At 47.3% G+C, this 12,872-nt stretch overlaps 1 protein-coding gene across 1 annotated transcript in view; it reads right to left on the reverse strand.

Annotated features, from left to right (window-relative positions):
• Positions 1-206: 206 nt before the first annotated feature.
• CYB5A (cytochrome b5 type A) overlaps positions 207-12,872 on the reverse strand; it is a 34,036-nt gene continuing 21,370 nt past the window's right edge. The window contains exon 4 of the mRNA XM_086468903.1: positions 207-1,200. Coding sequence (XP_086325029.1) covers positions 1,162-1,200 — 39 coding nt within the window. The 3' untranslated portion in view covers positions 207-1,161. The remainder of the gene's footprint in view (positions 1,201-12,872) is intronic.

The raw sequence follows: 12,872 nt of genomic DNA on the forward strand, positions 1-12,872 counted from the left end.
GAAGATTGTCCACAAGGAATAAACATTGTATTTCAAACGAAATTTCTAGATTTTGCAAGGCCAGCATTTAAGACCTTGAAAAAATATTATGCTTTTAAGAAAATAGAGTTTTATCAACCATAGCTTTTATGAAGTGATTGTTTTGATTTGGCACGGCCAAAGTATGATGCTAACGCTGCCTATTCACAAATCATGAATCAAGCCTCTTGAAAAACATTTCTTACCCTTTTATTTTCCTTATTTATCTCCTTAGGCTTTGAATTAAATTTTAATATGCTCCAATTATCATCACAGTCCCAGAGCCTACAAACCTGTAGACTGAGAATCTTGGATAAATCACTTGACCCCAGAAACAGAAGCACATCTCTTCAAAAAGAGTGCAGCCTAGTAGCACTGCAAGTAAAAGTCTATAGAAAAAAGGGATAGAAAAGTTAGCTTTTATTACCCCATTTTAATCAAAATCCAGGAGTAGACAAGAAAATAAAGTAGGAAAAGTAGATTAGATACTTTAAGTCTTTCTTTTTCATAGAGTCACAGAACGGTTTGGGTTGGAAGGGGCCTTAAAGACCACCCAGTTCCCAGCCCCTGCCCTGGGCAGGGACACCTCCCACCAGACCAGGTTGCTCCCAGCCCCATCCAGCCTGGCCTTGAGCACTGCCAGGGAGCTGCTGACCACCCACAGCTTCTCTGGGTGATCTCATTTTGATATAAGAACTCTTGGTAGACAAGATGAGGATTATTTATAACTGAAAGTATAATTTAATTGTTTAATCTTCATTGTTTTGGTTCCACTAAGAGTGCTTAATCGCACGTGTTGGCTGTGGAACATGCGTGTCTTTGAGGCTGCACAGAGCAATGAAAGTCGTATGCCAGTTCCTGAAGAAGCAGAGCTAGGTTCCTTCTTTCTCACAGAAGTACAGGCAATTTCCAAGTTAATTTCTTTAGAAGTGGAAAAATCTCTTCCCTTTGGTGCTTTTCTTGCAGAAAAGGCTTGACGTTTACTGACAGCAGGAGGGTTCACATCAACTGACTCTGCACGGTGACGTCTGCTGCCTCAGATCAGCCGCTGCTCCGCTGCGGGGGGATTCATCGCCATATGAAAATCAGCCCCGTGAATGATTACGTCTTTGCCTTGAAACTGTTTTGCGGTTATCTAACGCTTCACACTGCATCGCCGTGTTGCAATGACAGGCATTTATCCTGAATGAAAAACAGACGAAAGGCAGCTGGAAATGCAGTTTGTTTGGGTTTTTTTTCTGACCAAGACCAGTATTTTTTCTCTGTTCATAATCTACCTTGTTCAGCTGAGCTTTACAAAGAGCAGGTGTAGGATTTCATAGCGCTTCTGTCCACACCACGCATCACTTTTTACACAGCTCCAGTTACAGGCTATAAACTGGGAAAACAGCTTCCGAACAAGGCTAACAAGTTTACAAACTTTTCCAGATGACCAGCAGGTTTGGCTAGAGCTTTCCATGCTGTAGGTCAACAAACTATGACTCACACCGAATTCATATAGCCCCTAAGAGGATAATATTAACTCTGGCTAAAGCCAAATAACTCTGAATTCTTGTGTACGAGCAGGAAACGGATTCAGCACAAATCTTCTATTATAACTGAGATTAACATAGCGACGAAGGGGCCACAGCAGGCAAAGCAAGGAGCGGCTGAGTTGGAGATGCTTAGCCGTTTCTGGGAACTGAAGAAATGTCTTTCAGAGCCCACGGGTAGTGCCTTAGAGTCAGTAAGTCAATGGCAAAACTCCTACTGCCTTAGCTTGAACTACCTCTGCCTGGATGGACCTTCCCAGATATTGAATAGCAGCCGTGCCTGGAATCCATCCTGGCAGGTCAGCGGCAGGCACCGGTCCCAGATAACCCAGGGAGAAAGAGTTTGAGATGGCTACGCTGGCTCTGCAGTGCCTGTTATGTACTGCAAACATAATAATTACAACGTGTGGTGTCGCGCAATAACCACCAAGAACAAGAGAATACCTTCCAGTCCTTCTCCGTGGTGCCGCCATTCAAGCAGAAGCGGGCTGTTCGTTCAAAGCACACACCTTTCTTCCAGCGTGGATGCAAAATGTAGCGGCGTAGGGGCAAATTCAAAAGAAAGTGCATGGTAGTTTACACGACCCGTGTACTAAATACACAACCTACCCAATATCACTTTAATGCAAGGTGAGGAGAAAATGTTAAGACTATTTGATGAAATCACAGCAGCGTTTAGCACTTGTGCAGCGCTCTGCACAGTTCCTGAAATGCAGCCATCCCTTTTTTTCAACTAGCAAACACCTTATGAAAGCCAGAGTATTTTCACCAGCACGACTCTTATTTTTCACCCACGACTTTTACTGTTGTTGCATCCCACAACGAAGCCAGGCTGGCGGCCGTCCCTTGCCCTCCCCGGTGATGCCGCACGGCGGAGGGAGCTGGCACCTGGGCAGGGGAAGCGCTTGGTCTCCTGCTCCGCTCACCCTGCCCCAGGCTCGGGGACCGCTGTGGGAAGCATGGCTCCACGCTCTCCCTTCTTTCACAAAGAAAAGCGAAGACAAAAGATTAAATTCAACCTCCTCTTGTCCTTTGGGTCTTTAGATGGGCGAGATATAACTACAGCGAGATCGAAGGTTATTAGATGGCAGCCTTATAAATTTTTTTTTAATGAGGATTTATCACTGAGGGGCTCAGCCAGATTAAGATTTTCACCTCAAACCCTGCCTGGCAGTTATAATAACTGAAAGCTCTACACTACCGCTTACTGAACAGGTATCTGATGGCTTTTAGACTGCAAGGTTCGATGTGCTATTTATGATTGTGGCTGACAGGTTATGCTTCTTTTCCAAAGCAGTGGCTGGGAATACCCTACCCCTTTGTGATTAAACTCTTGCAAGAATTGCCTGGCTTTGCTAGTAGAGCATGGGAGCGGAGCGTGTGGCACATCTAAATCGGTGTTTCACTGAAAGACCTCCGTGCAGAAAGTTGCCGCAAGCAAGTACCGAAGCCAGCCAGCCCCACATCTGCACAGCCGAAAGGGGTTCAAAAGGGCACAGGGCACACCCGTGCTGAAGGCGTGTACCTCCAGGGGTACTGGGGCAGCATGGAAAACCAAGGGCACGTCCTCACGGTACGACTCAGTGCTGGGGAGAGATCTGCAGCAGCTGAGAGCGCTGAAGCAGCGTGCTAGCACCATGCCACGCCAGCGCCGGTGCGCACCGTGGCGCAGGCCCGGTATCACGCTCTCGCAGCCCACGAATGCTTTGGACCGCACAAACACTCAGATAAAATCAAAGTGGCCTTTGGTTTAAGGAGTCACCGGCACCCACAGAAACGATGCACGACAGCTTTCCTCCAGCTCTGCCCCCAAAGCCCTGTGTGGGCTCTGCCCCTTTGGCACGGGGCGGGGAGGACGCCCGGCAATGTCTCCTGAATCCACCGGCCGCACGACCCGCACGTCTGCCATCCAAATCTCCCACGGCTACGACCTGTCTCCTCAAAGACTTTCGCTGGGCTGTGCTGTTCACACAATGCTGAGACCCCCCGTTCGCCAAACGCACCGTTAGAGGTGACGTACCCGTGAGCCACCAGACACCCAGCGCAACCCAACGGCGCCAGAACAGCCAAGAATCCCAAATCCAAAGACCTCTCGCTGCCCTTGCACAACGGAGTGTTTGGTGCAGAAAGCCAGTGCACCCCCCCACCGTTTCATCGGCCTCCCGAAATGCAAAAGGTGCTTTTGGCCCCGAGAAGTCACAGAGGAGGCAGACTACTCTTCGGAGAGTAATGCGAAGCTAACACATCCCACACCCACAGCCAGCGCTGCCAATATCCAAACAAACGGTAAATGGAAGTAAATGAAATGGAAAATAAGTTGTAACCAAAATATCTGCAGCACGTTCATCAACAACAGCTAGGGACTTTCCAGAAATGTAAACCAGGGTCATCTTTTCCCTGAAGAAACTAATAAAGAAGGGCAGATGAGGGCAGATCCTTATACCCGAGATACAGTGGAAGGTCATCAGAAGTTATTTAATTAGAAATTAAGGAAAAAACACTTTTCATAAGCTGCAGGAAAGTTCTTAAACAACCACTGAGTACGGGTGAATTATCTTTCACCCAAAGTTACCCTTACAAAATTTTGCATCACATATCTTAACTTTGAATAAATGGCTGGACAGCATTTTTGCATAAAAAATAAATTGCCATTTGGGGTCCCAGGATCATTCCAGCTGGACGAGAGCTCAGGGGACCTCAGTCCCACCTCCTGCTCGCAGTGGGGCCAGCTCTGAGCTCAGACTGGGTTGCTCGGGGCTTTGTCCACTTCATCTGCTTCTTACCACAAGGGATTATTTTCCCCTTCGAAGTCGGGGAAAGAAAAAATCATGAGAAGAATCTGTACTAGTTTGGATACAACTCAGTAAAAAAAATCAATTTGGTCAAAATCTATTCAAATAAAACCTCCGCTACAGTTTTTAAATGAAGATTTATATTTCCCTGAAGGTGAAAGTTTGTTTTGGACAGGTTTTAAGCAAGGGTGGGAATGGAGCTGGGTACCTACATGGTCTCTCAGAAGCGTTTTGAATCTGCTGAGTTTACAAGTCAGACAGTTCTTACACAGTCAGCCCTGCACAGCCTGCCAAAGAACTGTCAAATTAAGGGTTTTTCATTATTTTTTTTCATCTTCATTAATTAAGGTCTCACAGGAGAGAAGGTCACTGCGTCCAGCAGCAGCACTTGTCCCCTACTCCTCGCTAAGCTATTTAAACTACACTGAAATCTGTGAAGTGGCTTGAGAGGTTTTGACTGGCCTCCTCATTGCAAACCATCAGTTCTGGTCCCACAGGCACTTGAGGAGAAAAAGAATTTATTGTAAGCTTATGGGTCGTGCCTACTCTTAAAATAATGCCAGTCTCAGGCCTGGAGAAGATGAGATATTTTCTAAGTACTAGGAAAAGAACTGATGAGTTACCTGTTCCACCAGCAAATACACTATGATACTCATTTCGCTTTAAGAAGGAGTGGGTTTTTTGTCTAGAATAACAACCCGGGTGTGAAGGTGTATTGAGTGCAGAGCTTTGTTTCTAATTCGAAAAAGTTGCTGCTGTTTGGTCAGGTTTTTTGTTGGTTTTTTTGTTGTTGTTGTGTTGTGGTTGGTTGGTTTTTTTATGGTAACAATTCCTGTTATTTACACTTTGACTTCATAGTATTCCAGATCCAATAAACTTCTGATTTGCTGTTCTTCCCCTCTCAAAGTGGCTGTTTGAATGGGAGGTGGAAACAACTACTCTTACTGTGCCAGAGATGTAGAACAATCTGTAGTTGACATATTTCATCACTAGAGGGAAATCCATTCCAGCGCTCCTCTCGGTAACGCTGGCAGGCACGCCGAGCTGCAAAATGTCCAACAGGCTTGAGTTTGGATGCAAAAGCTGTAGCAACTGAGTATGACGTAGGGAAGAGGTGGTTTTCCCTTTCTCTGCAGGAGAATTATACCCAGTCTCACTGCATCCCACCAGACAATAAGAAGGAAGAGGCTGGAGCACTAGTGCTGCTGGGAAAGAGAAAACCCTAAGGCTGGGTCAGCCTTGGCAGTCCAGTCGTCCTGCAGCCGCGTCTCCAAGCCCAAACCAGGACAGAAAGCTATCACCCTGTGAGAGCACAGGAAAAGAGACAGTGAAGCCTATTTGTCCATTTCTACTTTAAATGTTTCGTTTCAAGATCATGAACTGGACCTGTCCCCAGGAACACCATTTCATGCTGTTGGTACAGTGACCTTCTGGGGCGAGACGCTACAGAAATCAGTATTGCCTGTGCAGCTGGCATGAGTTATGCTTCCTTTAATCAAAGACTCATTTTTAACGAAACATCGTTGCCACGATTCAATTCTTACTACTTTTTATTTTCCTTTTTAAATAGCATTATGCTCTTTACGTTCAAATATTGCATCTAAATATCCGGACATTTTAAACCTTGAACGTCATGCTACGAATGAAAGAAATAATAAAGAGATTTCTGACTGATTTCTTAACCCACAGAGCCTCCCTTTGCCATCTGTCCTTTCTTTTTTTTTTTGTTTTTACTCGTGTATACACTAGTAACTACTTTGCTGCTTTGGCGCCCTACATGCAGAAGCTGAAAGATGGAGCTAATCTTTGGATTGACACTGTTTTACACTGACTTATACTGGCAACATCCAAAGCTCTGATCCGCCTTCTATAAATTTCCCAATTATATTGTTCCTTTAACCCACTGCAAAGTGATTTTCATCTCCTTACACAACTTGCTGTGAATGCAGCTGAGCGTTAGATTACAAGATTTTCAGGCGTCGCAGATGAAAGCCTGAAGCTAAGAATCATCAAACCCTCGGAGATCAGACTGAAGAAATCCTTGCTGTAATTCTGGCTTGGAACACCTGTCACAATCAGCTTAACTTTTAGACTTTCTCACTCTGTTCCAAAAACCAGAGTAGTTCTGGGTTTGTGTGCTGAAAAACCAAGGCACAGTAACGCATCGTGTGTCGCAGGAGGCTTTTTCTCCTAACAGTATATTCTTCTCCTATGAATTTATACTTTAGCACACAGATTATGGCCATTTAGAAAGGACTTGGATGGGATTTAAGCGCTATTCCTAGGTGAGAGCAACTGGCAGAGAAAAGAAGGTGAAGGAGAGCAGGAATAGAGGGAAGAAAAAAAAAAACCTAGGGAAATCACAAAGAGGTGATCAGCGAAGGCTGATCAAGACAGGCCGGTGGAGACACCAACCACCTGCCTCCACCCCGTCTTAGGCCACCACCCCTGTCTTGTTGCTGCAGGTCTCTCTGTGCTGTGCGGACAGGCAGGACCTCTAGATTCATCTGGTTTGGAGTGGAAATGCCAGAACACCCAGGATTCAAGCCTGTTTCTAGATTCTTTTTCCTCCAAGAAACAAATATCTTGGGAAAAAGAAATGTAGCTTGCAGAAATCCATAAACCGTAGCCCCTTACTCACATGGCTTGGCTGCCCTACAGTTGATTTTCCATCCCTACGTGCTTTAGAATAGTGAGAAAAATGACATTTTCTTCGCTCACTGATTTAGCCAGGATGCCTTGTGACAAACTTCATACCGATGTTTTCAGGGAAAACTATACCCTTAGGCTGGAGCCAAGGAGTAAACCTTCTTTCCGTGCCTGTTTGCATACGCATCTATATGCATTTACAGAGAAATTTATAGAAAAACCTCGGTCAGAAGGATCCTCCCGAGCTCGTCTAGTCCTTGAAGTTAAGTGCAACGTTAAAATTAGATCGGATCGCTCAGGGTCACAGCTAGGAAAGCCCCAGTTATCTCCAAGGATGGAGACATATGCTCTTTCCATAATAAACAAGTGGCAGCTCAAGGACTTCACCTTTTGGAGTTTATCTGCAAAATAAATTAAGAACGGTAACAGAAAGGACCCTGTGAGAGCAACGACACTTCATCCTATTCACTAGACTCAGATCTGGGCTTGGATTATAATCCACTGTTCTGCGATTAATTTCACTTTTCCGATTCCAGTGTTTTAGTTTCACCCTAACATCACAAAAATAGGGAAATTAGGGGATTTTTTTTTCCTCTTGGGGGAACAAATTACTTATGTTATATACAGGTATGAAATTTAACAGCTAAAATTAAAATGGTATCAAGATGTTTCCTTTTAGGTTCTTTCTCACCCACAGACTCTGAAAAACTTCCTTTACTGATTAATAGACTTCTGGCAACCAAACAGTCCAAAGTTTTTCTGGCATGACTGAACTCTTCTGCTCTTTATTGATGATAAGCCTTTGCAAAGAGCTGTAAAAGTAAGTAGTCAGGCTTTTTAATCAATTATCTGGGGGGAAAAAAAATCCTTTTCAGCAGCTCAGAGTTCTCAGTAAGCAAAATAATAAAATTGAGTGGTGTAAATATAGGTCCGCTTCAAGAGAAGTTCCAAAATGCGGTGGCGTTTAATGTGTTCCACATTTCTTTTGAAAGGCTGTGCATAATGTTGCTATTTTGCGTTACAAAAGATAATTACTTAAAAATATGAATTGTTTTGGAAAAAGCTCGCACAGACAATGTTTTAAATACACAAAACACTGAATAGCTACGTGAAATTGTTCAGCAGGTAGGACCCAGGTGAAATGCAGGGCCAGACTAGAAAACAAGGGCTGCTGTAGCTGAAGCCAAAGCCATTTCAGATGTTCTTGACCCTGCTGAAGGTCTCTCTTGGCCGCTGAAGGTTGCTGAGCTCATCCCTGTCTCTGTTCTTCACCCCTCACAGTCACGGCCCCTGCAAACCTCTCACTGATGAAGATGGGCTTGTCCTAACACGCTGATTTGTAAACTGGGTTATTTACCGGCTGCCTGACACCTCCAGCAGAAAGGGGCTAAACCCAGCGGCACACGGCTGTCAGAGCGACTGGGCTCAGCAGCACACAACAGCAGAGCTGTTTGTCCTCAAACGAGGAAGAGGCTCCAGACCCCTTCTCCCTTTGCCTGCCCCTCAGCTCTCAGAAGGAAGGTTTAGCCCCACCTCTGTGGCCCGCTGAGCCTCAGCCTGCCCGTGTTCTCAGAGGATACCAAAGCCATTCCCTCCAGATCGAGCCCTCGGGGACTTCAAGCAGAAGGACATCTCTTTTATGGTTCACATGATCCATTTGCTCAGCCTGGTTAATACTGGGACGTCTCTGGATACACATACAGAGGCTGCTGTAGTCATGGGGGAAACTTCAGCCAGACAGAAAGATGTTTTTTGTGGATACTAAAGAGACTCCAGGGTCAAGCAACACCCAGGCATGGTTTTCAGGACTCCAGTTTTGGACGTCAGGTAACACTTTCATCTGGCTCCAACACCATCAGCAACGGCACATGAGCAGCAGGAGGTAAGCCAGGCTCAAGGCACAGGTCCCCACTGCATAGGCCGAGCCCAGGCAGCTCCACACAGCGCAGGGGCTGTGAATGACACGGCTTGGACGGGCGGTCCCTGCGGAAGACGAGCGTGTCCGAGGAGGTTGGTCGCTGCTTGCTGACGTAGCACCCCTTCTCCAGGGAGCAGCAGGCAAGTGAGACAGCATCATGCAGAGATGACCACAGACCAGGAAAAGTCACTTGCCGTAACCCCAGCTGACTTCCCTCTGCTTGAGCCTCCTGTAAATTGGGATTGCCATCAGCTCCTCTTGTCCCCGGGTCTGGGCACGGTATCCAGCACGTCAACCCATCAGTAGGTTGAGAAGCGTGATCCTAAACCCATCCTTTAAGAAAGCCTCATTTCTCACCGCCGAGGAAAGGCAGCCCTCCCTCTGAACCTAACCCAAGCCCTAGCGCAGCCTGTGCCGGGCTGTCCTCCAGCCGTTTGCGTGACATTTCCCTGTTGGGACATCAGAAGGCTGCCACGAGCCACCACGACATTTGTCCTATGCTTGGCCTCCAGCCTCCAAAAGCTAAAACCACAGCCGCAGCTCCAGCCATAATCTTACCCCGTCAGCTGTAGGCCAGAACACGGCAAGAAGTCCCAAACCGAACCCCTTTGGGTTCCTTCTAACCAAGGCCTTATCCTCGTTCAGTGGACTCAAGCACACATCTTACCTGCCCCCCATCAACCTACGCTGGTTTCCAAATCAGCTCCCTGTCTGTCCCAGCCCTCATTCCCATCAAATGTCCCATCACGGCAGCCCAAAAGCAAAAAGCTGCAGTTCCCTCCAAAACAAAAACGTTACGTGTCCACATCAACTTCCTACAAACCAAAGGCATCTCAACCACGGCCCTAATCCTTTACACATGCTTCAAACGGCCAACCTGACCTGGGTGTCCTAACACATTTCACTCGACGTATTCTGAGTCTCCAGACTCAAAACTCCAAAATAAATAAACAATTGCTCAATACAGAAATTAGAAAATTATGTCTTAAATACTTATTTTATTTCACTAACTCCTCACTCCTTTAGCTGAAACCTGTAATTAACTCTAACTACAAATTATCCCAGGGAACGCCTAGCAGCTCAAGAGGAAAATCAAGCTAGGACGTGTTTGACAAAACTCGGCTTTTTTTTCTTAAAGCAAGACTTGCCTCTATATTTGGACCACTGAAAAAACCGTACTCCTGCAAAGCCCAATCAGACTGTACCTATTACTAGGAAAAGAAGTGCTTTGCAAGCCCAAAATGCCCAAATGCTGACTTGAGCCCTGGACAACAGGCCTTTTGAAGGTGGAGACTTAAACAAATGCCCTCAGCCCATGCCAGTGCACACCCCTAGCTTGGTGTAGCTGCTCTTTACACCTGCTCCGCTGGAGAACAAGGCGATCCTTCTAGAAGAGACTCAGAGGAGCAGCCCTGTGAACTCACGGTAGCCCAAGATTTTTATTTTAAAAGCAACCAGCGTGTGTCAGAAACACTCTGTCCAACCTCATTTCAGAAAAGCTGGAGTCCAAACCACGCAGCGATAAATTCAGAGCTTCCTCAGACCTCAAGCCAGAGCCCTAACACAAAAACTATTTCTACCCCCTACTCCCAAATTGTCAAATCCCAAACCAAACCCCCAAATAAATTTTATTGATTCTAAATGGCTCCAAAACATAAATGCCCTCCAAAATACCCTCTGCTGAGAAATCAGGCTGATCAAGGGGTGAGACCTGGGGATAAAGACAGGAATACGAGTTACCGAAACAATAGCCAAGATTGTTTTATGGGCATTACGAAATGAATGAATCCTCCGCTCCTGCCCAACAGTATTAAACATCAGCCTCTGCAAAAATTTGGCCATCAAACCCATAAACGATCCCACGCTTCTCTTCAAAGTTGACATGGGAAGGCGATCCCAGCGCTTGACCCATGTTGAACTTCGGCCAAAAGAGAGAGAAGGGAATTGGTATTGCCAAACCAAAATTCACCTTGCTGCCTCTGCCCAAGACCAGCAAGTTTCCAAACACTTCCAGCCCTCTCCACCTCTCTCTGAGGCCACCATCAGCTGGTGGCTCCTGACGCAGGAGAGCCAAAGGCGTTGGGGCTACAGGGATGGACCTCAGGCCAAGGTGAATGTCTGGTTTCAGGCAGGGTCCCGGCCCCTGTGGGAGGCCACTGCCCCAGTGCCAAGGAGAGGGTGAGGGATGAGGGTACAGGGTGGGTTGAGAAGGCACCAGGGGTCAACAGCAGGCTGACACCTGGATGGGTCTCTGGACAAGCCTGAACTTTCTCATGAGGACTCCCACACCAGCACACTGTCCCTGGGGGATGGTCATGCTGGGTCACGGGCTCATCCCGAGAGTAAGGTGGAGGCCTGGGAAGAATTTTGAGGCCACGTGCTCGTGGGGCCGTGGGCTCAACGTGGGGTTTCAGACCCCACGAAGCCCAGCGCAGGAAGGCGACTGAGCTGGCAAGGCCTCGCCGGGCTGGGCTGAGGGCTGCTCTCCACGTACGGCACGATGACATTTCAGCCCTTGAGGCTCCACGGGATGCCCAGAGCAGGGTTAGGTTTGGGATGACTTCTCAGGACAGCACAAGTACCTGGGTTTAAAGGATGGGTCACCCAGGGGACGCTGCGCTCTGCAGCCTCGTAACGAGAGGACACAGGCTTTGCTTTGACTTGGCAGAGCCTTGGGATGGAGGTCGATCAGTCTTGCTTTGCCTGAATTTGCCTAGACCTGCTCGAAGCTTTCCTTTCACTTGATTTGTGGCTGGAACAGCCATTTTTTCTAACGACCAGGGAGCGACGCCTGACTTGCCTGGCGCGTCTTCGTACAGGACAACCGCAGGTTTTACACGGAGAGTAACACCCAGCTGCGCCGTGTGGCGCGCAGTATTTATGACGGCAGCAGGACGATGCAATGCAGGCCTGGTACGAGGGAGGAGGCCCTGAAGGTGGGCTCCCAAGAGCGGGTGTAGAGGCGTACAGGCACAGGACGATGGAGACGGGGCATGGGCTAACGCTGAGGGCTGCAGGGCTATAGCCCACACCCCACCGGTCAGTGAGAGAAGCACAGACCCGGTGAACAAAACCCACCTTAGGATGAACAAAAAGTAATAAAAAGAATAAAGAACAAGTTTCTAACATAGGCAAAAATGCACCATATGTAGTAAATTCAGATGTAACAGAATTGCAGACGGATGAACGAAGCACAAAAGGTGTTGGGAAACATGAACATGACCCGAAGTGGATCGAGAGGGGGAGGAAGAAACCACCACCACCACCACCCTCATCCCAGTGAAGGACTCGGGATGCTGTTGCCTTGCCATACCCACTCCCTCCAGGCTGAAGCCGTTGACCCAGAGGAGCAGTGGAAGGGTGAGCAGGACACTAGACGAAAGATGCAGAGCCTGGGCAGTGCATGTGTAACAGTTTTGACTGTATTATTATTACTGAAGCTTTCCATAAACAATAATACTCCTAATTTTTTCCCATTTTGAAAAACAAACAAAAAATCCATGTGCAGAGCAACAATTTTTTTATTAGACTGCCAAGACTTTGGTTATACTAACGCTAAATTCTCTGCATCCCCTGACCTACCCCCACAAGAAGATTTTGAACATCACAAGGCTTGTACAAGCACGGACGTACCGAGGCGAAGGGCAGCAAGGGTTGCTAGACTCTGGGGTCAGAGTTTGGTTTAAGGTTGGGTTCATAGCTCAGGTTTGAAGGGCTTTTCCAGAAAGCACAGAGCTTGGGCTCCAAAAGGCCTGTCAGGTGGGGCTGAGCTAAACCCACATCACTCACGGCCATCCCTTCACATCTGCAGCTACGGTTTTGCAGGCATCCCTAGCCCTAAGGAAAGCATCGACCCTTGTTCAGTGACCCCCTGCAGCGGCAGAGCTCAGTGACCCACAGGCACCAGCCAGCTTAACCCGCCACCACCTCTTTTAACCTCGCCGTGGCCGCGGTGTTGCCCAA

Source organism: Leptosomus discolor, chromosome 8 (genome assembly GCF_034619465.1).
Source record: "Leptosomus discolor isolate bLepDis1 chromosome 8, bLepDis1.hap2, whole genome shotgun sequence".
In the NCBI taxonomy this organism is placed as follows: Eukaryota; Metazoa; Chordata; class Aves; order Leptosomiformes; family Leptosomidae; genus Leptosomus; species Leptosomus discolor.